At 40.6% G+C, this 27,452-nt stretch overlaps 1 protein-coding gene and 1 pseudogene across 2 annotated transcripts; both read left to right on the forward strand.

Moving 5' to 3' along the window:
• Nucleotides 1–22: 22 nt before the first annotated feature.
• PCID2 (PCI domain containing 2) lies at nt 23–27,452 on the forward strand. Of its 2 annotated transcripts, none has more exons than XM_075265255.1 (15): nt 23–39; nt 2,874–2,942; nt 4,683–4,772; nt 6,667–6,740; nt 8,439–8,504; nt 13,141–13,182; nt 15,955–16,009; nt 16,901–17,004; nt 19,224–19,299; nt 21,063–21,204; nt 21,899–21,999; nt 22,660–22,733; nt 24,667–24,792; nt 25,441–25,564; nt 27,298–27,452. In XM_075265255.1, the coding sequence occupies exons 2-15, from the start codon at nt 2,907–2,909 to the stop codon at nt 27,385–27,387; spliced, it is 1,200 nt and encodes a 399-aa protein (XP_075121356.1). In that variant the 5' UTR covers nt 23–39; nt 2,874–2,906; the 3' UTR covers nt 27,388–27,452. The 2 variants fall into 2 exon arrangements, with proteins under 2 accessions (XP_075121356.1, XP_075121355.1); XM_075265254.1 differs by having other exon boundaries at nt 8,439–8,499; nt 13,136–13,182.
• Nucleotides 2,140–2,252, forward strand: LOC142196373 (U6 spliceosomal RNA; annotated as a pseudogene).

Here is a 27,452-nt window from a genome sequence, read left to right on the forward strand (position 1 = left end):
GCCGGCGGTGGGTATTTGGGGCATGCGTGGTCCTATAGGGTGAGTACTGCAGAATGGGTCAGTGATGATCTAGTATTAATGTTCTCTCTGCGGCCTGCACATGGGCAGAGGGTGTTTTTGTGGATCTGGGTTCATTCATTGCTCTTATGTGTCTCGTAGTATCTTCTTGCGCTGGGTGATTGTTTTGGGCAGTGGTACAAATCCCTTCAGCTGCGCCCTCTTCAGCCTGCACTCCCACTTCCATCAAAAATGTCTTGTTGACACCGAACACCCAGCTGTCCCAAGCTAAACTCCTGATCAGCATGCTAGGGCTCACAGTGCAGCCTGGCTCAGTGGTTAGTACTGTTACCTTACAGCGCTGAGCTTCTGGGTTCCATCAGCAACATCTGCATGGAGTTTGTGTGATCTCCCTGTGTTTGTGTGGGGTTCCTCACACATGCCACTGATACTGGCAAAATTGTCTTCCTGTAAAACACCTGACCTCTGTGGCAGCCACTACAACACATTACAAGGACATTACAAATGTTTGTCATTGGTCCAGGGTTCTCAACCTGATTTTGTCCACTTTCCAGGGTTTTCCAGTGGGGAAAAAAAAAGCTGGTGTCCCTTGGCTCCTAGAAAAAAAATTCACAGTTCCTGTTCTGAGGCTCAGATCGCATCTGCATTCAGGGAGTACGGTTGGGTACCCCCCGAACAGAATACTGAATTCATTAAAAAGCGGTGAGCAATGAAAGTACTCGGGCCCCATAGACTATAATGGGATCCCTGTGTTTTCCATGCGATGTCCGCACAAGTCATGCAGAGAGAAAAGTACTTCAAGCAGTACTTTTCTCTCCACATAATTTGTATGGAAAACACACGGACCCCATTATAGTCTATGGGGTCCTTGTGCTTTCATTGCTCACTGCTTTTTAATGCATTCAGTATTCCGTTCAGGGAGTCCCCAAACGGACTCCCCGAACTTAATACAAATGCAGATGTGAATCGGGCCTGAGGCAGCCTATGTTACCCACAGGTCTTTGTTTCCAAGTCCCATCTCAACACAGGAAATTCCCACTTTGCCAGTTACTGAAAAATAGAGACCAACAGAAGATTGGTTCTTTCATTTATTTAACCCAGATTGAACCTTTCACTATCAACTTTTTTTTTTCATCTCGTAAACCCCTTTCGGTTGTTGCCCAACGTGGCAGAAACGCTGAAGAAAAAGATGCAGATTCTAGCGAATCCCATCCCCACTTTGTGATAAAACACTTGCAGCGGATATGCTGCAAACACCAAAACCATTGTGGTTTTTGAAATTGCAGCATGTCAATTATACTTATGGAAACACTGGCAGTTTCCCTATAAGCATAATTGAAACAAAATCGTTGCGTTGCCCCACAGTTTTTCCTGCAGTGCTTTTTACTGCGGGATGCCACATAGGTCCTTAGCCTTATAGAATTATCAGCCAACATCTTTTTATAGACAGATTAGTAAATCATAATGAATGCTAAAGATAACTATATATATATATATGTATATAGCTCATCATGCCAGTATATACACATTAGCAGCAATCACTGTGAGTGGTAAAATGATGAGAATTACTCAAACTGCTGCAGCTAAAAGATGACATCCGTGTTCCACCTGCGCCTCCATGGCCCTGAGGTCAGTGAGCACAGGGCGGAAAATGGACAGGAATCGTACCTGTCCTAAATTTTGTTCCGGGATCACCTCACTATACACGGGACCGTGAAAATACACAAGCATAAGTATACAGCAATAGAAATGATTAGGTCCCACTCTTAGCTACACCGTGGAGGCTTTCCAATAAATCTGGTCGCCATGGGATGTATATATATAATACATAGTATCCTTCATGGTCTGTGATCCCTCTTTCCCTGCCTTTCCTCTTTGTTGTCTACCTCTCATATAAATTATGCTTTGTGTCCTATGTGATGGTTACCCATGTTTGGGGAACTTCTTGGTTGATTCCTAATTGCTTATCCCTTGTTTTTTGTTTTTTTTTTAATTAATTTATTTATTTTTTTCTTCTTTTTTCTTGTGGTTCTCTCTTTTTGTTTCTTTGTACATTTTTGTGAAGATTTATGAAAATTCAATAAAAATTACAGTTTAAAAAAAAAAAAAAAAAAAAAGGAAATGATTCAGTCGGCAGCACATATACTAAAATTGGAACAATACATACTTGTAGGAGATTAGCATGGCCCCTGTTCAAGGATGAAACACAAATTTGTGAAGTGTTCCGTTAAAAAAAAATAAAAATATTGGGTCAGTGTGCTAGCCAGGTTAAACACAGCTAACACACTGCCAATGTGTGCACAATGCCAGGTGTGTATGAGCCTAAGTCTGTAAAACAGATTGGCACAAGGCTGTGGATTCAGTGGGCTGAGCCTCCAACAATTCTATTTTTCACCAGTCTGACACCAGCTCCTGCTTGGACTCCTTAATTGACTGACAGCCATGGTCAGACAGAAGCAGTAAACCTCCTCTAACTTATTCAAAGATAGTGATTGAATTCCTATTAAAGATAAATGTGTAACAAACTATACGTCTAATTAAAGAGGACCTTTCATGTCCTCAGAGATGTACACACTATCAGCTTTCCTGATATGCACCCTGGTGTTGGAGATATCAATACTGTCAGTTTCGGCATCAATATCTCACATTGTTAGCTGGACTGCACATCTCGGCATCATCACTGGTCTGTGAGGAACGCTTATGACTGATAAGTGCCAGATGGTCTCATTTAGAAACACATATGCATCCAATGCTGCATAAGAATTTAGTGACTATTTTGTATGGTTGGGCATTTCTGTGCAATTTCATACACATCTTCATCTGCTATGTTTCTGTTTCTTTTTTTTTTCTTACAGGACTTTTGTTTTTTTTTTATTTGAAAGAGGAAAATGGCGCATATTACCATCAATCAATATTTACAACAGGTACTAGCATTGTACTACCTTTATGGAAATGTTCCCGGTGGCCCCCACTTGTTTACCATGTGATTTCATTATTAATGTAGCATAAAAGATTGTAGCTTGTTGGCAGCACATTGTAGTTAGAGAAGATGTAATGCAAACTGTATGTGGATGAATAATTCCATCATCCCCATGCAGTAGTAATAATTGAAAACAATTGTCATGTACAAGAATTATAATCCACACCTAGAGCTATTGTTCCTTTGACACAGTAGCATCTCATTATCTCTTGATACTATGGTTTATGTAGTCTGTTGTCTAGACAATTATCACTTTGTTACTCTAACTTAAAGAAAAACAAAAATCCCACCCTCGCCTCTGCTACTCTGATGCACATATTGGCCCAAATTTACTTATAATTCAAAAATGCAGACTTAGACAGGCAGTACAAAAAATTCTCTAAATTTACCACAGTGGCTGATGCTGGATGATAACTCTGGCGTAGCTCTAGACTGTCATGTATATGTCTACTGCCATGGCTTATTTTGAGCCACAATTTTATAACACAATTATGGCGCACATAAGACACGTCTAGTTTTTGAGAGAAACTAAACCCACATGTCTGGCAAGTTGAAAAATTTATGACAGTTTCTATATGTCACAGAATAGTCAGTCTGGGCCAGTGTTTCATGTGTGAATGGACTCTAATAGATTTGTGGTGTGAGTCTGACCTCCTGTTCATACAGAAAACTGTGTTTCAAGGCACATCACAGGACCAGAGCTGAGGTCATTTCTGCAGTGGCGAACACATATTTTACAATAAAGCTATTCTTTCTGATAACTATTCAGGATTAGCTGACGTGTGTCTTTACTACCAGCTTTCTCATTTGCTGTCTGCATCTCTTATTCTCAGTTGCTCTAGTTCTGGTAGGTGTAGACTAGCCACTGTGATGTCTCCCATACACAGAATATGGACTAGCTGGGGGGCAACACGGTGGCTTAGTGGTTAGCACTGAAGCCTTGCTGCGCTGGCGTCCTGGATTCGAATCCCGCCAAGAACAACATTTGCAAGGAGTTTGTATGTTCTCCCCGTTTTTGCATGGATTTCCTCCCATACAGCAAAGACATACTGATAGGAAAAAAAAAGTACATTGTGAGCTCTATATGGGGCTCACAATCTAAAAAAAAAAAAAGCAAAAAAAGAATATGGACTAGCTAGGAGGCCGCGCTGCTTGAGCCTCTTTCAGTTGATCAAACATCGTAGAAGACATCTTGGAGGCATACTAAACAATATTAATATGTATAAGACAAATGCTCGTATCACATTGAAAGCAATAGGGGAAAAAAGCCTCCCATTAATTTCAATGGGGAGCGCACGTATGCCGGCTCCCATAGAAATGAATGGGATCTGCTTTGTACGCGCTCATTCTGAACGTGTTTTACATTCAGAATCAGCTGAGCGTAGACTCAGTGTGAATGAGCCCTATCTGATCAGGGGACTGAAGAGATGAGTGTCTTTGTTGTTTTAATGAATAGCATTAGCTAGGTTTTTATTTATTTTTCAGAAATTGGATGACCCCTTTAATTGTTTTTGCGACTGAATCATTTGACAATATAATATATTTCTTCTTTATATTATAGCCTATCGGCTGCCTTTGTGTATCATAGAACATCCAGATTTTAACCATTTGTGTCATATTTATTTTGGTATTCAATGTTGTGTACAACATAGAACTAATGTCTATGTATTTTGCAATAAAATAGGTGGCAGAGGTCATTGAGGAGAAAAATGGCAATGCTTGTTCTGAGCTTATTTCATTTAGACATGCACATATTGCAAACCCAAGGCTACAGGTAGGAATTTGTCACGGTTGTACTTGCCACTTTATAATATTTAATTATTTTGGAATTTCATTTCTTTATTTCATATCAGGGACACTACATGTATCAGAAGATATTCCAGCCACAATAAGGAAATCAATGCTGGGTTTTTGACTTTAGAAAAGTCCTGCATTCATGGTCGTATCCACTGGCAACCGGTTGAGACAACTTGTGACCACAAGCTATTTAGAGAAAATCTTTAAAACTCTGCAAAATGTTTAATTACTTATATTTGCAAAAATGTTTAACTTTTAATTATCTACAAATTTAAAAATAATCATGTTCATTGGAATACCCCTTTAAGTGTTGTGCAAACCTTGTGATTTTATTTGGATGAAACGGGGCCAAACCGAAACTGCTATTATACTCTGTGGTCTCTTCACATTCCAGACTATAATAAGCAACGGACAAGGGGAGGGGAGAAAACATAAAAAACAGTGCTACTCACCGCTCTGGTGCGACTCCCTGCTGCCTTTGTCACTTCGAATGGACGTTAGGGTCTGCTGATTGGGCATTTTGATGCATAGACACAAGAGTCACAACGCCACATGATGTCAGTGATAAGCACTGGGGACAGCAGGGAATTTCATAGGAGAGATGAGTAATGCTTGGTTCACATCTGCGTTGGTATTCCATCCGGGGGAGTCCGCATGGGACAGAATAACAAACGCAACTGCAAGCGCTGTGCAGTGACATCACACGGACCCCATAGACTATAATGGGGTCCGTGTGCTTACCGCGCGCTGCCTGCACGAATCATGCGGGCAGGAAAGTAGATTGTGAACTACTTTCCTAACTGCATGATCCCTGTGGAGATTTAGCGGCAATCACAAAGACCCCATTATAGTCTATGGGGTCCGTGTGCTTTCTCTTGCATACTGCTTGCAGTTGCATTCGGTATTCTGTTTGGGTGGGGGTCCTCATGCGGACTCCCCCGGATGGAAATCAAGCGCTGATGTGAACGAGCCCTTACTCTGTTTTTATGTTTCCTCACCTCCCCTGTCCCTCCACTTATACTCTAGGGCCTGAAGAGACCCCACAGTATAATAATAGCGGTTTTGGGTCAGACGTATTTGGTAATTGAACAAAATCACGTTGGTTATTCTGGTTGATGTTGGTTTTGGTTATCTTTTGATTGAACGCCTGGCACTAAATCTTGTTGTACATTTCGGAATAATGGTGGAGTTTCCTATTAGCAATGGATTCATTGACCAGCCAATCCAGGAATTCAATGAAGTTTTGAAAGTACATTGCAAGTATTTACCGTCACTAACATCTGAGGTGTTTCACCTCTTATTATCTATATTGTAGAAGTGAATGTCTGTCCTCTACAGGTTTCCAACACCATTTGACCCCATATTTGGCTGATACGTAAATTGGGTGTCCAGGAAGATTTTAGTAATGGTTTTGACTTTGGTGCTCATCACCGTACCATGGTAGAAGTGACAGGAGGGTCTCCAGTCACCATTACAATGATATATAAAGTTACTTTGGGTCATTGCTCCATATATTGGCCTATCTGGGAAGCCTTAAAAACTAAAACCAAGTGCAGTGGAGGCTTAAAGCCACAATGGCCACAATCAAATTTTAATTTGATGTTTGCAAAGTGTATTTGACTTGTATTGGGGTATGGGTTGGTCCTCTGGGCACAAAATCCAATAAATACACAAACAGACTTTATACCAGGAGAGCAGTGAGAACTTTTCTTAGTCCTTGTATAAATGTAGAGCTGTGTAAGATATATCTGCTGATAGTTGTATTACTGTTCTGTTTTTTTCTTTGTTGTTAGATATGTAACACAATGAAGTGTATATTATGTTATACTACACACCAACAATTCAGTACTGTTACATTTTTTATCATTCAGCTGTCTGCCCCAGAAGACAAATGTCAGCAGATGTTGGAAGTTCCCTATGATGAGATGTTTGCAGCTCACTTAAGGTATTTAACTTAGTGTCAGACAGAGGCGTTAAAACTATGGGTGCATGTTTTAGGGAAAGTTCACATATAATCAGAGCACTGTCAGAGCACTGCCAAATTAGCTGCTGAATCCCCAGCAAGATCAAGCCAGACGCTTACTCTTTCAACATCCTTCTCTAATCTCTGACTCCCATTGAATACAATGGGAGACAGAACCAGGGTGGAACCTGTCGCCATTTCCAGGATGGAATCCGCCTCAAAATCAATGGCTGTTTATGCTGTGTGAACTTACACTTAAGCTCCATTTGCATCTCTGATTGTGGACCATAGTTAGGAGTGGAGACTACTTAGAGATAATGTATTGCAAAAAAAAAAATTTGCATGTGTTCTGTGTTTTTGACCCTTCATCTGCTTTTTACTCACAATCATTGATATAAATCGCTGACCAAAACACTAATGTGTGCATAAGGTATCAATGACCGAGTGTTATGACACATCTGCAGCTAAGCTACAGTGCCTACAGGGAGATGATGTAGTCTAAGACACACCTTCTTCCTTATCACTGGTCAGGCTTGCTGGCTGTTGCCGGCGCCTCTGTCTTCTTAGATTACCTGCACTATTTTCACACAAGTAAATCACAGACTCACTGGAAAGTCAGTGCATGAAGAATTTACTTTTTTACAGCAAGTACAGTATGATTTATTACATAATACTAAGCCAACTGTAAGAAAAGGGTAATTGCCATTCATGTTTTGAGGCAAATACTTTGTGGTAAGGATTATCTATTACTCATGAATTGAGGCAGATAATGCTGTGGCAGGAGATCCTAAATATTTGCGGTGGCTGAGCGTTTGTATTTCTTAGTGCACTTAATGGTCATTTGGACAAATAAGCATAGAGGAAAGACATAATAGTGTGCATGTTGTCCAAGTGTGTTGATCTGCAGTTCGTAAAGACAACAACTTCTTAAAGTGAGTCTATCATTGGCAATAGCCATTTTTAACTAAACATATCTTTGCATAGCCTTTAGAAAGGCTATTCCAGGCATACCTTTTATTCTTTCATCAGCGTCGGCATTTTTGAATTAGCCTGGTTTTAGTAATATGCTAATTAACCAGCATGGAGCACCAGAAGCCTTCTAACTATTCCTTCAGCACTGCATCATCATCAACCTTCCCTTCTCACCGCCTCCTTTACTCAGGATCCCTCTTTCTACAGTTCTTCACTGCTTCCAGAGGGCAGTGAGAAGGGAAAGGCTGATGATGCTGCGGTGCTCAAAGAATAGTTAGAAGGCTTCCGGTGCTCTGTGCTGGTTAATTAGCATATCACTAAAACCAGGCTAATTCAAAAACGCTGACGCTGATGAAAAAATAAAAGGTATGCCTGGAATAGCCTTTCTAAAGGCTATGCAAAGATATGTTTAGTTAAAAATGGCTAATGTCAATCATAGAGCCCCTTTAAGAAACAACATGGTGAAGCAGATTTTACTAGTTGGTTTCTACTGGAATTGCACTTGTTATCAGTTTTCATTGACCACTAACGAGAAAGGCAGTAGTCAGAGACAGGACGTTTCTTGCAGTGACTGCTTCAGTATAGTGAAATCAACACACCTGCTGTTGTCACACAACTGTGAAAGTTTTCCATCTGTTTCATTGATATAGCATATGATGATAAATTGTTATATATTATTGTTAATATCTTGCCACCTCTTTATTTTAGGTGTACTTACGCTGTTTCCAACCATGATTTTGTGGAGGCATACAAATTCCAGACTATTGTTGTTCAATATCCTTTTTATGTGATAGAAATATATTATGGTTTGGGGGCAACACGGATGCTCGGTGGTTAGCACTGTAGCCTTGCAGTGCTGGAGTCCTGGGTTCGAGTCCCGCCAGGAACAACATCTGTAAAGAGTTTGTATATTCTCCCCGTGTTTGCGTAGATTTCCTCCCATTCTACAAAAGACATACTGATAGGACAGAAAAAAAGAAAATGTACATTGTGAGCCCCATATGGCACTCACAATCTACAAAAAAAAAATAATATATATATATATATATATATATATATATATATATATATATATATATATATATATTTGTATCATACACTGAATGACCACTTTATTAGGGACCCCTTCACAGTGGTATCTTCCTTGTTTAGAAATTAGACATGTAACCTCTGAGTGTAGCATAAAATGAAGTATGTTTTTTTATCACTTTTAGTGTGAATCCACTTTAGAATAGGAAAATCAAGCAAACTGAGTGACTTTGAGCATGGCACAGTCTTTGGTGTTAGTGCCAGTAGTTCAAAAATTGCCAACTCTGGTGTGATCGGGGAAAAATGTAGTGAAAGGGTATTCTGCCGATGTGAAGATCTCATCGACAAGGGGTCCAAGGAGGATGTCAGAAATTGATCTGATGAACAGACAGTATGCAGTGCAGCTTAACATATCCCTTGTACAGCAAGTAACGTGCCTGCATGCAAAACTGAAATGTCATTCTTTAGCAAAGACGGGCTAACAGTAGCAACCAAGATTCACTGAGCAGTGGAAAAACATTGCTTGGTCAGATGAATCCAGACCTTGATGGGAGGCTCCGAGTGTGACTCAAGAAGTATGAGCAGACGAACCTTTCTTGTTGGATATTAAAAGTTCAGGCTGGTGTTGTTTTCTTGGTATACTTTAGGACCTCTAATACCTATGGATGGTACCTGTGTACTTTCTGTGGTACTGAAGGCCAAAAGGGGCCACATAAGGTTCAAATTGCTACTGCAACATGGGTGTCTCTAATGAAGTGACTGTTTATTATTTATTTATTTCTTGGCTTACTTATATAGCGCCATCATATTCCGCAGCGCTTTACAGATATTGACAGTCACTGTCCCATATAGGGCTCACAATCTACATTCCCTTTCAGTATGTATGGGAGGAAACCTGAGTACCCAGAGGAAACCCACGCAAACACGGGGAGAACATACAAACTCCTTGCAGATGTTGTCCTTGGCAGGATTTAGATAAGATAAGATAAGATAATCCTTTAATAGTCCCACCTTGGGGAAATTTCAGCGTGTTACAGCAGCATAGTAATACAGGTACAGGATAATACAGAGTAATATGTTACAGACGTAGACACAGATAAGCTGAGAAGAGAAGATATACTAGGAGTCTATGGCAGCTAAGGAAAAACAGAAGAGAAAGAGGAAGACCTCATGGTCATCCTCATAATCATTAGTTCTCTGTGCGGAGTGCTCTTCGTTTGGTCTGATGTAGATTATACAGCCTGGTCGCAGTTGGAAGGAAGGACCTGCGATAGCGCTCCTTCTCACACTTGGGGTGAAGCAGACGGTCGCTTACAGTGCTGCCAAGTCCCATCAGGGTCCCATACATGGGGTGGGATTTGTTCTCCCGCATGGAGGTCACCACAGACAGTATCCTTCTGTCACCCACCACCTGTACTGGGTCCAAGGGGCTCCCCAGGACAGAGCTGGCCCTCCTGATCAGCCTGTCAAGTCTATTTCTGTCCCTGGTTGATATACTGCTTCCCCAGCAGGCCACACCGAAAAAGATGGCTGAGGCAACCACAGAGTTGAAGAAGGCCCTAAGAAGTGTCCCCCGGACTCCGAAGGCCCTCAGCCTCCTGAGCAGGTAGAGTCTGCTGTGGCCCTTTCTGTGCAGCGCCTCCAGGTGATCAGCCCAGTCTAGTTTATTATTGAGGAGCACGCCCAGGTACTTATAGGTCCTGACTATCTCAATACATGTTCCTTGGATCTCCACCGGGGTCGGAGCACCTCTCCGTTTACTAAAGTCCACCACCATCTCCTTGGTCTTCCCAGCATTAATCCTGAGCTGGTTCTGCTGGCACCATTCAACAAAATCCCGGTTTAAGTCTCTGTATTCCCTATCATCGCCATCAGTGATAAGACCGACTATAGCAGAGTCATCGGAGTACTTCTGTAAGTAACAGCTGGATGAGTTGTGCCTGAAGTCAGCAGTGTACAGTGTGAAGAGGAAAGGGGCAAAAACTGTACCTTGTGGTGCCCCCGTACTACAGATCACAGTGTCAGACACACAGTCCTGGGCTCTCACATTCTGAGGGCGGTTTGTCAGGTAGTCTAGGATCCAGTTGGACAGGTGATGGTCCACACCACCAAGGTTCAGCTTCTCCCTCAGTAGCCCTGGCTGAATGGTGTTGAACGCACTGGAGAAATCAAAGAACATTATTCTCACAGTGTTCCCGGGTTTCTCCAGGTGAGAGAGAGCTCTATGAAGAAGGTGGATGATGGCATCATCTACCCCAATGCCTGGCCGGTAGGCAAACTGGAGGGGGTCCAGAGCGAAGCTCACTAGGGGGCGTAGGTGTGTCAGGACCAGTCTCTCTAGGACCTTCATCAGGTGGGATGTCAGTGCTACAGGTCGGTAGTCATTGTAGCCCATCGGGTTGGGTTTCTTTGGGACTGGTACCACGCAAGATGTTTTCCACAGTTGAGGTACTACCCCCAGCTTCAGGCTCATATTGTACATGTGCGTTATAATACCACACAGCTGGTCACTGCACATTTTAAGAACTCTTGCGCTTATACCATCTGGTCCCCCCGCTTTGTTCGCTCTAATGTTCTTCATTTCCTTACACACCTGAGACTCCTGCAGGATCAGATAGTCAGATTGCAGTTGACCGCAGGTCGGTGGGGGTTGGGTCTTGGTGTGTGAGGGGAGGGCGGTTGGCTGACATGCTGGTGGAGGGAGCATTTGCTTGGAGTCGAATCTATTGAAGAATAGATTAAGCTCGTTAAGCCACTTCCTGTCCCCTACTGTTCGGCGCCCTGTCTTTTCCTTGTGTCCTGAAATTGCCTTAAGGCTGTCCCACACCTCAGAGATTCTACCCTCCCCCATCTGTAGCTCCATCTTCCGTCTGTAGTTGGCTTTCCCTTCCCTGATCAATTGTCTCAGCTGTTTCTGAACCGCCCCCAGGCCATCTTTGTCCCCAGACCTAAAAATTCTCTTTTTTTGCTTGAGGAGAGTTTTAATCTCAGAGTTAATCCATGGTTTGTTATTGGAGAAACACCTCACCTTCCTAGTTGGTACCGTGCTGTCCACACAGAAATTAATGTAGTCCGTTATGCAATGTGTGAGTCCCTCAATGTCCTCTGGAAATGAGTCTTGAAACACTTCCCATAAAGTTATATCAAAGCAGTCCCTTAGAGACTCGACACTTCCCTCTGACCAAATCTTCACGGTACGGGTAACCGCCGGTTCTCTGCGCACCAGTGGAATGTATGTGGGTCGCAGATGTACCAGGTTGTGATCTGATCTGCCTAGGGGTGGTAGGGCAGATGAGTTATATGCATCCCTTACATTGGCAAAGAGCAAGTCCAGCGTCTTGTTGTCTCTTGTATGGCAGGTTACATACTGTGTGAAGCCTGGTAGAGTGGATGCTGAGACATGGTTGAAGTCTCCAGACACTAGGAGCAGAGCATGGGGGTGAGATGATTGCAGCTCACTCACAACAGCATGGAGGACTTCACAGGCAGCGTCAGCTTTAGCAGAGGGGGGGACATATGCAGCTAGTACGATAACATGTGATAGTTCCCTTGGCAGGTAAAAAGGTCTCATGCCCACGGCTAGCAGTTCAATATCCTTTCCACACGATTGTTTCTTAACCACAATATGTCCTGGATTACACCATCTCTCATTGACAAATATTGCAATTCCTCCGCCTATTCGCTTACCGCTCTCCAGTGTTCTGTCCGCCCGAAGAAGTTTGAAGCCCTCCACGGAGGCAAGTATGTCCGGAGTGATTTCAGTAAGCCAAGTCTCTGTAAACAGCATCATACTGCACTCACGAAACTCCTGTTGATGTCTGGTCAGTGCTGTCAGTTCATCCATCTTATTCACAATTGATCTCACATTCCCCATAATGATGGACGGGATCACATGCTTTTTGCGTTTTCTTCCTTCGCGTCTCAGTATGCCGGCTCGTTTTCCGCGTTTTCTGCGTTTTCTAAGTCTCCTTATTAGTTCGTGGGGGATGGTAAGAGCATGCTTGTCCTGTAGCTTGTCCAGCTTGTCCTGCAGCATGCTTCTAAGGTGTAATAGTGTCTCCTTAGTGTAAACCAGTCTTCCTTGTCTGTGTGGAGGCATGCTTCAGACAAAAAGGCTCAAAAAGGATTTCTTTATAAGAGTATAGTAATAGAAAAAAGTGAAGAAAAAAAGGACGGGATAGAGAAAGATCAGTTTAGTTTCAGCAGCTGTAAACACATGCAGCCACACACTAGGCAGGCGCAGGCCCAACCCAGGACTCCAGCGCTGCAAGGCTGCAGTGCTAACCACTGAGCCACCGTGCTGCCCAGTTCATTGTATATCTGCCTAAAAAGCCTTATTTCCTTTCACTGTTCTTAATGTTTGCCTTAACATACAGTTAACATCATTTTTAAAAATCTTTCAAGCTCATAAAGAGGAAAATTGGTGAGTATAATGTTTCTGCGATGATGGCAGAGCAACTGGAAAAATTGCTTCTGCTCTTGAGTACTCCGCATTACATTGTATTACATTGTCATCCTTTCAGTGACTTTGTAGAGTAAATGCATGGCTGCTCAAATAAACCATTACGTTACATACACATAAGGATTATGTGTAAAGTGTAAAGTATTCCGAAGTGTTGCAGTGTTTTGTACAAGTAAATTTTTAGGGATTTTTAGGCACTTGGTGCCTCACTGCCCCCAGACCCCTTCCACTAATGTGTTACAAAAACTTAAAATTAAAAGAAAAAAAATAATAATAATCACAAATATTGCATTTTAACAGTTCAAAACACTTTTACTATAAAAAATATAAACAATAAGAGATAAACATAATTGGTATTTACATATCCATAAAAGTCTGAGCTGTTAAAATATTATTTATCTCTCCTAATGAATATGCAAAAAAGTGCCAAAAGTTTTTTTTTCTTACATAAACCCTCAAACACAACAACAATAGTTTGGATTTCTGAGTTTGATCGAGGAGACCTTATGGACGGCACAGAAAGTAAATTATGTAATTGGATGCAAACTATTTCTACACGTGTCTCAACTTTCGAGGATTAAATTCATACCTTCTGATTCTGTATAACCATTGTTGGAACAGACTGAATTACAACAAGCATTGTGTAAATGGAAAAATCAAACATATTGTGGCTTTTGGAAGCTGGAAGAAAATAGCATAAAAACTAAAACATTGCCCTGAAGAAACATCCTATTTAATTATGTTATTTGGCCATATGAGCAACACAGAGGTTCAGTGTGGTGTCTCCTGCACAGGGTCTCACTGTTAGTCAGATTGCAGACCTGCTGCAGATAACTCCTCACAGTTTAGGGGCTATTATATGTAGGGACCAGATGCCAATGCAATCCAAAACTTTTAGTTTTTTTGCCCCACTGCAACTTTAAAAAACAAACAAAAAAAAAAAAACTGCTTTCGCCTGGTTAGGGATGCCAGGTGAAAGCCCACCCATCATGCTGCCCAGGCAAATGAACCCTTGCTCAGTGTTGTAAGTAAAGTCTTCTGGGCCCGGGTGCAAACTTTTGTCACAAATTCTTGATAGTGGCTGATATGGGTGCTGCAGCGGTAAGTCTGATACTTGAAAGGGATACAACTTTAGTACCCACAACTGCAGTTATCAAGAATACGGTTAGTGAGCAGTGCGACAGTATTACGTGCTCCACAGCGCCCCCCCCCCCCCCCACTGCATTATGAGCTCCACTGCGCCCCCCCACTGCATTATGAGCTCCACTGCGCCCCTCCCCCCCCACAGCATTATGCACTCCACAGCGGCCCACACACACAGTATTATGCTACCCCTTCCTCCTAGAGCCGGTGCTATTATTATACTTTGGGCTCTCCTCTGACCCCAGAGTATAATAAGTAAAGGCTAAGGGAAAGTGATTAAAAATAATAAACACTTATACTCACCTTACCTTTCCTGTGTATCCTCACTCCTCTTCTGTCTTGACTGAGATCCTGCGCTCCCGACGTCACTGCTAGGGCCTGTGAGTAACCTCAGAAGCCAACCAGAAGAATCCCAGAGTGAGCCCAGGACAGGTGAGTATAAATAATTATTTATTTATTTATTTTTTTTAGTCACCTACTCTGAGCTGGCATTAACTGGAAAGGGGCCCTACGGGGCCCCTTTCTGTTAACATGTATAGCAGTCGGGGAAAGCCTGGACCACTGTCATGAACCTTTACGAGAGATAGTGCCCCTGGAATTGTATGCAACTACAAAGTGAGGTATTACTGAGAGAGTACTGTACAGTGGAGTACTGTAGGTACGGCTGGTCGCATAGTGGAATGTGAGAACGATAACCTCCAAAGTAAAAGGTGTGGACCCTGGCATTAGAGTTGTGAACTGTGGTGTATGTACTGTGCTGCCCAGTATATAAGATGTGCTCCCCAATATATGTGACCCATATGTGTATGAACTGTGCCCTTGTACTCTGCTGACTTTTTTCCAGATTTGTGCTTCCCTGTAAAGAGATCAAAACAACTACGATTACCCAAAATGTTACAAAAGACCCATTACACAGCTTTGTTTACAGTATAAAATACAAAAATAGAAAACATAAAAAATACAAATGTAAAGAAATGTATTTTCAAAGTTTACATTTTTCTGAATTACATAGCATTTCACTTTAACTGCACAATAAATGCCATAAAGAACCATAATAATAACATAGCATGACTTTTATTTTGCAATTCCAACCCCATAAAATTTTTTTTCCAGGTCTGCAAGCAGTGAAACATTTGAAAATAAATAACTATATAGGCCTAGATTAAAATAATTCCTGTATAAAATACAATAGTAATGTCTTATATTGGCACTCTGCCATGACATTGTGTGATAGAAATAATCATCTAACAATAGGCCATTGTTCTTGGTAAAAATTCATTATTTTTTTTATTTATTTTTTTTTGTTCAGATTTTTAAGAAATGTTTATACATTACACTTCAGATACAGTATTGCAAAAAAAGCAGATTTATGAAACGTTCTAAAAGAAAATCTGTTGCCTATAACAACCAACCACAGCATAGATTTCATTTTTTAAGTGCAGAATATGAAATGAAGCTGAGCTATGATAGGTTATTATGACCAACAAAGACACTTTTGACAGTCTCTTGTAGTGTATACTAATGGATAACAGATGATGTGTATTTGGATATGTATACCTATTAGTTTTTATGTTTTTCCTCTTGTTACAGGGCATTGCCAATTATGTATGCTATTACTCTGGATTTAAGATATTTTGCCAACAGTGTAAGTTAAAGAGAATGTATTTTGCTTCATTTAAACATCTTTCTAATAATGCCAATAATTAACATGACACTCTAGTAATGGATTTTGTTTTGTGACATGCCTATTCCCACACTATGCATAATTCAGACATTACCTTATTAAGGGGAATAGGGCAGGACGGCGCTCACAGGTCCAATAGATTTTATTAATAAGAAGAATTGCACCTTATTAAAGGGACATTCATACTTGCGCCCCTGTGTCAGTCTGACGGGGAAACCGCATAGGGGACGGCTTCCTGGCGGTCAGTTTTAAAACCCATTTGGGTTGCCATAGCTGCTAGGTCTCTCCTGTATTATAGAGGGTTGTAAAAATTACAGTAAAAAAAAATACAAACTTCTAAAAAATATTTTGCCCATATAGTGAGTACCTTAAAGGGAGAAAGAAAAAATGAAAAGAGCCGAAAGATATTTTTTTTCGCTGTTTCATGTCTCATAAAAATTTTAATGAAAAGCAGTAACATACAAAAATCCTAAGAATAAAAAGTGCATCTGGCCCCGCAAAAAAGCCAATGCTTTATTCCTTGAAAATATCAAAGTTATGGATGTCAGAATATTTTATTTTGTAAAAGCCAGTTAGTTCTGCTAAGAAATTCAACTTTTTTTTATATATCCAAACAAGCTGTTCAGTACCCTATATTGCTTATTTCTGGGTGGAGGTGGTTTCACTGCTCATAGATGTTTTGGGGAACCCTATCTGATCTACCCTGGAGGTTTGTCTTTTTGGTTGTATGGAGGGAAGCAAATTGACATATCTCTTTATGACATAGCCTGGACAGATACAGCGACTTAGATATAAATGTTTGCAATTTTTTTCTCTCCTTCTTATTATTCTTAAATCATATTGCATCTGTAGGCCGATCAACAGCTAGCAAAAAAAGGAAAAGGAAAAATTGGAGATATGCTGGAAAAAGCTGCTGAACTGCTGATGAGCTGTTTTAGGGTGTGTGCTAGTGATACGTGAGTATTTCCTTTACTGAAAAATAATCTCAAAATGTAGTTCTGTATTTCCAATTACATTTTTCTTAAAATCACATATTTATGAATATATTAGTACTGCGCACATAATAAAACTTTGCTGCACTTCCCACTCTAGCTAGCAGCTGGGAGTACGACTGTGATGTTTAAGGCCAAAGATCCACATTGCAGAAACCCAGCTTTTTTTTGTTGCAGATTTTTTTGCGTTAGGTAGGCTTCCAGGACTGCAATGTTGGTGACTTCTCCTTAGGGTAGTCTGCTCTTTACTTTTAGTAGTTGCTGTTTCTGGTATTTCACGTCACAACTGCTCTGTCTGATTCAAGTGAGTGCTGATGAGCTCCAGTACCAGACACAGCCATGATGTACTTGTTTTGATGTTGGCGGAGGTGACCTACCACCAATCTGATAATGAGTACTTGAAAATACTTTTAACCCCTTCCCAACATTCGCCTTAATGGTACAGCGGATGCCAGGTCTTTAAAGATGGTGGCCGCCATAGCTACTAGGTCCACGCTGTAATGTACAGAGGATACCAAGAGCTAATGGTGACAAATCTACTTTAATTGCGAGCGTTGCAGTCCAGGATCAGTAGTAACATAGCAAAAATTCCATAGACTGCAGTACAATTACATTGCAGTTTATGGGACTTGCAATCAAACAATTGCAGGTTCAAGCCTCCTAGGGGGTTAATAAAATTGTTATAAAAGAAAAAAAAAAAAGTTCAAATCACCCTCCTTTCCCTAGAATACAATATAATACAAATTAGGCATTCATGTGTCCAAAAACATCCGATCAACAAACTTCTAAAAATATTAAATATTCTGTATTTAAAGTGTAAATAAAACTATATAAATTTGGTATCCCAGAATTGTACCAAAACATAAAATACAGGTAAGGGAGCGTTCACACTACCGTCGGTGTCCGACATGTAGTGTCCACTCAAAATCTGTCACGGACACTAGGAGCGGACACTAGATGTGTCTGTGACATCTGTCATTCACTTGAATGGGCATTGGGTGCGTTCTTTTGCACTCCGTGCCCGTCCTTCCCTGTCCGCAAGAGAAGATGTCCGACTTCTCAAGCGGACAGAGGAACCCTGCATGCAGGGTTTTTCTGTCCGCTTGAGAAGTCGGACATCTTCTCTTGCGGACAGGGAAGGACGGGCACGGAGTGCAAAAGAACGCACCCGATGCCCATTCAAGTGAATGACAGATGTCACAGACACATCTAGTGTCCGCTCCTAGTGTCCGTGACAGATTTTGAGCGGACACTAGGAGCGGACACTACCTTTCGGACACCGACGGTAGTGTGAACGCCCCCTAACATGTCATTTTGGCTGCAGATTGAACATGGTAAAAACTAAGCCCATAAGAAAGTTGCACACATGCATTTTTTCTCCAATTCTACCCTATTCTATTTTTTTCCAGCTAAATTGCCGATTTACACTGGATGCCGGGTCTATAATTATAATGGTGGCCACTCTGCTGCAGAGCGGCAGCCATAGCAACCGGGTCTAAGTTACAGCGGAGATGCTGGAGCTAATGCTTGCGATCTCTGATCGCAGGCATCAAAGACCTCCCCTCCCCCCAAAAAAATAAAAAAGTTGCTTGACTCGAGTATAAGCACATATAGCACAAGAACTGTGCTGAAAAACTCGGCTTATACTCGAGTATATACAGTAGTTCCCAGTATTCCTCCATTGTGTCACTTAGTTTTGCTTACCTTGTCAATATTCTTTTTTTTTTTTTTTAAATAATGTTTTATTATTAAAGTTTTCATAACAATACAAACGTACATACAGCAATGAAAACAACACTCATAGCATCAATGCCACAAAGAAAGTAACAAAAAATATATGAAGATAGCTTCACCGCAATTAGCGAAGGAGAAATGAGGGTATGTAATACAGGGAGGTAGAGGCATGGAACACTAGGGTGAGGGTCGATGGGTCTTTGAGAAGAACATAATTAGACGGGGTTCCCACAAGTGGGTCCAGGCAGTGTTTTTAGTGAAAGAATACCAGGGCGCCCATCTAGAACTGAACTTTTGGTGAGTGCAAAGTTCCAAGTGAGAAAGTTCCTCCAGACGGGCTACTTGAGAAACTTTCCTAAGGAAATGAGACCGTTGAGGGGAGAAGGGGATTCGGATGCCCAGTGTAACCTTGTGAATACTTTTAATTCTTGTTTTTTTTCTTATAACAGCCGTGCAGCCTTTGAGGACTCGAAAAAATGGGGAATGTTGTTTTTGGTAAACCAGCTTTTCAAGATTTATTTTAAGGTAAGTTTCTGTAGAGTTTTCTTGTCCTTTCTCAAAAGGATGTTTCCTGCTAATACAATTTATTATGTATGAGATTTCCTCAGGTTCCAGCTACAACAGAGAGATTTTGTCTTTCTTTACCAGGATAGGTCATGAATATTCAAAGAGGACCTTTTACCACCTTCAACTCTTAGCATCTGTTAAAAGGCCCTTTTCACTGATTTCAGTGCAATTGGAATTTTTTTCACTACGTCCCACTATTCCCAAGCAATAAGTGCTGTCCGTGCTGGTGCCTAATGTGTTAGTTGGGCTCTGTACTACTAGGTGGACAGTGTCAGGCAGGAGCAGACAGTGGTGTGATTGAGCTCTCCGATCAGATGCTGACAGTGTCAGAGCTCAGAATCAAACCTTTCGCCCGCTCCTGCCTGACACCACCTAAAGCCTAATTTACTTATCAGGGACCAAAACTTTTTGTGTCTTCTGTGATACATAGGTCTTCTTTAGTTTTATATTGCTTTTCTCTTTGCATTTTTTTTTCTTTTAAATATCCAGATACATGTAAAAAAATTTAAAAAAATGTGACTTTTTCCGAATCTTTTTCTTAGTTTGTTTTTTAATAGCTCAAAATGCTTCAAATATTTTTTTTTTTTTTTATGACTTTTCAGAAAAAATATATATATTTTTTGATACATTGTCCACAGTGACAGGAGGTCTACAGACTCCTAGTACACATTTCTGAACCATTCCGGGTGTTCTAGCACCCAGAAACTCATGCATTTCCACTCTCTGGCCATAAGGGAACAGCATGATGGCAGCTCATTGAGCACAGTGTATAAAGCCATCAGGGAGGCAGGGACAGTAATACATTGTCTCTTCCTTCTCTTTGGGGAGTCATGCTCAAATCCTGTGTAGCTACTAATCCTGCAAAGAAATACTAGTACATTGTTGCTGAGTTATATGCAGGCTCCTGGACATATATATACTCAGTAGGTAATTGAAGTGGTTATAATTGCCAGTGATTTGCCTTGTCCACATGCACCCACTGCTCATAAAAATACTTAAAGAGGTTTACCTATCCATGGAAAATACGAAAACCTTTGAGTTCTTAGTGGGTTTTGACACCGGGCACCCACACTTCTGTTGTTTGAAGAGGCTGCAACTTTCATATGAATGCTGAGGCCTCTTTACTTCTTACCAAGCATAATGCTGTACCCTGTATAGCAACTCAGTCCTATTCACTTGAACAGGATGACCTTCAAACAGGCTATGTAACCAGTGAACGTGACATCACATGGCCCTACCCTTGAACTGTTTTAAACAGTTGTTTGGTATGCTGTTAGAACCTATATTGATAACATGGCTTAAGCATAGGTCATCAGTATTTAAGTCTGGGAAATCCTCTCCAGGCTATGGCCCCACATTGCGGAAATGCAGCTTTTTTGTTGCAGATTTTGCTAGATTTTTTTGAGCCAAAGCCAAGAAGGGCTACAATGGGAGTTGAAAATATATAGGAAGTACTGTACTTATACTTCTACTTTTTGATCAATCCACTCCTGACTTTTGTTCAAGAAAATGCAGCAGAATCTGCACCACAAAAAATCTGCACTTCTGCAATGTGGGTCTTCAGTTTTAATGTTACCTTATTTGCATTCAAACAGGATCTGTCCCAGGGACTCTTTCTGCGTAGGATTATTCCATAAGATGTAGAAGGACACTTGGCTGGCTAACCGATGACCTTCCCTTCTCCTGATGAAGGCTTTTTTTTTTTTTTATTCCCTTTATAGATCAGTAAACTTCACTTATGCAAGCCTTTGATCAGAGCAATTGAAAGTTCCAACTTTAAGGAAGATTATACCATTTCACAAAGAGTCACTTACAAATATTATGTGGGTCGGAAAGCCATGTTTGACAGTGATTTCAAAAAAGGTATGTTATCTGCAAGTAATTCTCCATCATTGACTGCACTGTACTAAAATGATAAGGGGAGCAGTGGGTAAGACCTGTCATACATATTAGATTGCTCTTGGCTGAATGCTTGTTTCTATGACAGTTATATCTCCCAATATCCTCTCTGTTCTCTCTGAGAACAAAAAGAAGAGGCAGTGTAAGTCCAAGTGTCTGACCTTTCTCTTCCTTATCTGTCATTGAGGAAGCATCGAGAGAACACCATACACATCACAGTTCATGTTTCACCATCCCAACAAAATTGATGGGTGGACATCTAAGGTGTATGGTTAGTTTATGTTTCTTAGGAGTGAAATAATGGAGCAGTTATATACCATACAGGCATAATTCTGTACTTTTATTCTGTGTCTACGCGCATTCTGCCATTTTCATGTACAGGTCCATGAAAAATGTAACAAATTGCACAAGGATGAGGCCAGATAGTATGACCTTCACTGAATTTTTCGGCTCCACAACAAACTGTGAAAGTCACAGTTGTCTGTATAAAGCTGTAGAAAGAAATGGATCCGTGTGCTAACAATTCAAAAACATATAGCAAACCGGCAGTGGTCCCAGAGGAGCATGACCAACTATTTTTCTTTTGTTGGCTTGTAAAACAAATGCCTGTATTAAACTTGGTTCCATTTACAGATTATTATTTTTTGTGTCTCCATAGCTGAGGAATATCTATCGTTTGCCTTTAGGAATTGTCTCCGCTCCTGCCAGAAAAATAAAAGGATGATTCTCATATATCTGTTGCCTGTAAAAATGCTCCTGGTGAGTGCCTTTTATGTTTGTAGCCTAACATATTAGGTTAGGGCTCAATAATGAATTTGACAGCAGAACACTTTGTAGGATCAAAGATTGTAGCATCGCACTGCTTGCATCACAAGTTATGCAAGTGAATATAGTTGCATTGCACCTCACAAGTTACTACAACATGTCAGTAACCAGAAGTCCAGCAGGTTTGGTTTTCTGGCAATAGCAATGTACTGGTTGCAGCGAGTCACAACAATAAAAACAGTCACAATGCAGTTACCTATAATGTGGTGGATAATCTGGCATTTATACACTCTGCAAACACATTGCGCCTACGTTGGGGCACAGGTGACACTCTGCAGTCAGTCTAGGCTGTGGTTGCACGGACCAACAGCATGCGTGCTATAGGTTCGCCATCGTAGGGTTATGTGTTACAGATATAGCAAAGCTGTACTTAAGATAATTCATTGAATTTAACTGTGGCCCTAAAGAAAACCAGACAATGAGCATTGTTAAGCTACAAACTAAGTCTGCTATTATTTACAATCTCAGGCCTGCTGTATTTGTATATGATTAGTTAAGATGTATTAATGTATGATAAAATCTTTTCTAAACCTATTGTATGTTCTGCATTGCTTTTAATATGAACTATGTTACTGGTTTTCCTTGAACTCATAGGGTCACATGCCAACCCTCCAGCTCCTGAGGAAATATGACCTGATGCAATTTGCAGAAGTGACAAAGGCTGTCTGGTATGTCCACCTCAGTTACCTTTTCATGTATCATAAATTTATTTTGAAATGCATAGGTCAGTGTATGGCCGGGCAATTCAACAAAAATTAACCAAAATCGACTGTCAGTCTGGATAACCAATGTGATATTGTGGGGTCTGAGGGGACCACAGAGTATAACAGCAGATTTAGTGCTGACATGTTTGGTTGGAACTTGCCAGGTGAACCTTGAAAGATTCCCTTAACATATAATTCTACTTTAAAAGGGTGTGTTTTAAAGGGGAAGGCCATTAATCCAGGTAAAATGTCTGATTTGAGCTGGTGGGGAGAGACTAGCTACCGTAAACTGCTCACTTAGGGTTCAAGATAATCTGTTCTGTAACCGTCTCGGTCTCTTTTCTGGAGCGTGCAGGGCATACAAATGTAGAACTGTTCAACTTAACTTTCCGCAGCATGATATCCTATCTCAGAAGACAACAAAAGACATTTTTCCCATTCTCTATATTGTCGTCGTCCCCTTTGTGTCTTTTGTATTTTGTGCTAACTCGCATCTTGATTTATATCTGTACTTAAATTATGACGGCACTTGTTACACTATCCCATTGTACATGTTGCTGTTTTTTCTTGTTTAACTTTTCTTGAAAAACTGTAAAAATTACAGTTTTAAAAAAAAATTAAAAAGTTAAAATTTCATTATGTGTCCCCCTTTACAAATATTAAATCATCCCACAACATAAGCTGCAATTACATCAGTGAAAGAAATTACATATTACAGGTCTTGGGACTAAAAAACTAAATATCGCTGCATCATGTAGGCCTAAACAGGCTACAGCCCCAAAGGTTAAAGGAGTTGTCGACTTTCAGACCAATATTGAGAGACAAATGTTATTGTCTGTATAATAATAAGTTGTACATTTTTCCAATACACTTTATGCATCAATTCCTCACAGTTTTCTGGATCTTCTTTCTTTCATTCATTCATTCTGCTTATTTTGAGTGGATAAAAATCAGTCCATGGTCATGTGATGGGCACACAGCTGTGCATCTGTGTGTACATCACATGACCATGGACTGATTTTTATCCACTGAAAGTAAGTAGAATGAATAACAACAAGCAGAGATCTAGAAAACAGTGAAGAATTGATACAGAATATATATTGGAAAATTGTACAACTTTTTATCATACAAACAATAACATTGGTCTCTCAATAAAGGGTTTGACCACTTTCAGAGTAATAATGTGCTGATTTGGTTGGCCTTGCATGCTTCTTTCTTTCAGAACATATCATTAGAGACGAGCGAGTAGTACTCGGTCGAGTAGGTATTCGATCGAATACTACGGTATTCGAAATACTCGATTGAGTACCACTCGCTATTCGAATGTAAAAGTTCGGTGCAGAACCAGCATTGATTGGCCGAATGCTATACAGTCAGCCAATCACGCTGGTTCTTCTCCTACCTTTAGAAGTCTTCTCCGTGCAACTTCCCCGCGGCGTCTTCCGGCTCTTCATTCACTCTGCCAGGCATCGGGCCTGGGCAGAGCCGACTGCGCATGTCAGCTTGAAGTGCGGGCATGCGCAGTCGGCTCTGCCCAGGCCCGATGCCTGGCAGAGTGAATTCAAAGCCGGAAGATGCCGCGGGGACGCCGCAAGGAGAAGACTGCTCGGAGGATCCAGCCCGACCCTCACTCGTGGACTTGGTAAGTATAATTTGATCGAATGTTGCCTACCCCTGAAACGAGCATTTTCCCCCATAGACTATAATAGGGTTCGATATTCGATTCAAATAGTCGAATATTGAGGGGCTACTCGAAACGAATATCGAACGTTTTACTGTTCGCTCATCTCTACATATCATTCCTCTTCCTAGGCAGGATACTGTATTGAGAATGTGTTCTTTGAAGTGATTTAGGAAGACACAAGTAACCTTTTATATTGTAATGTTATTTTTTCAGTGAGGGGAATCTTTTACTGCTGACTGATGCTTTAACTAAACATGAAACTTTTTTCAACCGTTGTGGCATCTTCTTGATCTTGGAGAAGCTAAGGATAATCACATACAGGAATCTTTTCAAGAAAGTGTAAGTTTTCTTTGCCATTGTTAAGATCTGTGTCATGTTATGCATAAGACCACAGCTTGATTGAGCCCCATACACCATGCAGCTCCATGCAATCTAGTAGTTCTGGCGTCAATATAGAAGTCGCTCAACATGAGAAGATGAGTCATTTGCTGTAACCAGTTTACATAGTTTTAGTTCTGTGTTGAAATCTTCCATATTTAGAAAGCTGACTATGGGTTTGGAGAGAAGCTTCTTCATTACCGTGTATTAAACTTCAAGCCACACAAATAAGACGTAAAGACAGGAAAAATACTTTAAAGACACAGACACTTTTCTTTAGTGAAGTAAATTACAAAGTTTGTTCCTTTCACCTGCACTATTGGTCTATAAAAATACTTAAAAGTTTACTTATGCTTTAAGACAACCATAGAAAGGTCCATGTGGGGTACCATCAAGTATAATAGTATTTTCCATAATGTAAACCGTTTCTGTGCAAAAGAATTGAAGTGCACAAAATATTGGGATCTATAGTCCTAAATTGTTTTGTTTCAGTCCGATCCCAATTGTAGAATTATTCTTTATGGTACATATTAATTATTTTCTTTTGTGGGTATTTATTTATGTATGTATGTATATTTTTATACTTGACAAAGTGCATTTCTTCTGCAGATATTTGCTACTCCGGACACACCAACTTTCTCTGGATGCCTTTCTGGTTGCTCTCAAATTTATGAAAGTGGAAGATGTGGATATCGATGAAGTGAATTGCATCATTGCTAATCTGATCTACATGGTAAATGAAAACATTATTAACATATCTTTAGTAGAGATGAGCGAGTACTATTCAAAACGGTAGTTTCGAATAGCACGCTCTCATAGGAATGAATGGGAGCGGCCGGCGCGCAGGGGGTTAAGCGTCAGGACGCCGGCGGCGTCCATTCATTCCTATGGGAGCGTGCCATTCGAAACTGCCGTTTCGAATAGTACTCGCTCATCTCTAATCTTTAGTTTTCAGTCATTAGCAATTTAGTAGATACCTTTCAGTTGGTCCAAAAAAAATTACTCCAACAAACTTTGTTTTAAGACTGGCATAATAAAAAAAACAACAAAACAACAAAATATGGGGAGGAATTTAAGGAGGTCTTTTGAATTTTCCACCCCCTGCATTTTGCAGTCAAAAACCAAAGTAGACATAATGGGGCTAAGCAGCCTGAGCCTTGCACCACAGATTCAGCCACAGAATCCCAGGGAAGGTCAAGCAGGGGACATCTTATTTCAACGTCCTGAAAAAAGAAACATCTATTACTGCTTTCTATTGAAAACAATGAAAGGCAGATTATGCCCAGGATTTGGAGCTGATTTCTAGGCACAGTCCATCTCAGAATCCGCTTCCGTCATGTGAACGTAAGGCTGAGGCCACATATTGTGGAAGAGAGTGTTTTGGGGGGGTTTTCGTATTACCATATTTTTTATTTATTTTTTTGTTGCAAATTTTGCTGCAGTTTTTTGAGCCAAAGACGAGTGGTTTTGAAAGGAATGGGAAATAAATAGGAAGCTCTTATACTTCTCCCTTCTGCTCAATCCCCTTCTGGCAAAATCTGCAACAAAAACTGTAGCCTGGTGCCAGGTTCACACTAGCACTGTGGGCTGTGTTATTCTGGAACCTAAACAATGGAGAACCGGACTACTAAGACAGCGGTTAACCACGGACACCAGCAGACCACATTGACTATAAATGCAAGAAAAATAAAATTTCAGCTCACCATTCACAGTTGAAAATTTGGAATCCCAGGAGCACGGAGCCCACATGGACTAAAGGCAGCAGTAGACAAATATCAATAAAATCCAGCTTCAACCAGGAAACACAAAACTTTTATAACTACCACGTATTATTGGAAAAGTGTTTCCTGGTTGAAGCTGGATTTTATTGATATTTGTCACATTGACTATAATTGGGTTTGCCGTGTTAAAACTGAATATGTCTCTGTGCAGGACTATTCTCTCTGCCAATTTTTGTCGGTTTCTTCTATGGAGTCTCCAGTATTAGTCTCAATAAATCTCTCTGTGTGTTATAACCTGCAGAACTGATCACTGTGCTCTATCCAATTATTTTTGAAGGACTTAAAAATATAGTACCATACTTTTGTGTCTGAAAATAAAAAAATGGGAAAGGTACCCTAAGGGCTCATTCACATAACAGAATTCCACTGCTGTGTGCTGGGTGTTGTATTAATGGCCAATCCATGGTTCCAGCAACTTTAATGGACCTATTAACATCACTGTTGTTTAAATGGTCCATGTGAACGACCCAAGAAAAAGAATAACTTGCTGTTTCTCTGACCATTTTCACTGATCCATCAATAGACTCATGTATATAAGAGATCCAAGAAAATGGATTACCTTCAGGTTTACACTGGGTACTCTTTCCTGGCCGAGTACACACCACTATCATTATGTAGTCTAACTCTATTTTAGTTTAGCACGGTATACTTTTGCAATATGTGACCTGTCCTATTCTCTTTCTAGGGACACATTAAAGGCTACATCTCTCATCAGCATCAAAAACTTGTGGTCAGCAGGCAAAATCCCTTTCCTCCTCTGTCAACAATCAGTTAACAATACCCAGGCGCTGGTTTTCTTTTTTTTTTTTTTTTTTTTTTCTTAACTTTTTTATAAGTAAA

Source organism: Leptodactylus fuscus, chromosome 2, assembly GCF_031893055.1.
Source record: "Leptodactylus fuscus isolate aLepFus1 chromosome 2, aLepFus1.hap2, whole genome shotgun sequence".
Lineage (NCBI taxonomy): Eukaryota > Metazoa > Chordata > Amphibia > Anura > Leptodactylidae > Leptodactylus > Leptodactylus fuscus.

Bases quoted from the DNA above. Each gene is read 5' to 3' on its own strand.
- PCID2 (XM_075265255.1), top strand. From the start codon at position 2,907: ATGGCGCATATTACCATCAATCAATATTTACAACAG. The intron at 6,741-8,438 runs GTATTTAACTTA...TCTTTATTTTAG, and splicing joins ATGTTTGCAGCTCACTTAAG to GTGTACTTACGCTGTTTCCA. The intron at 22,734-24,666 runs GTATGTCCACCT...TTATTTTTTCAG, and splicing joins GAAGTGACAAAGGCTGTCTG to TGAGGGGAATCTTTTACTGC.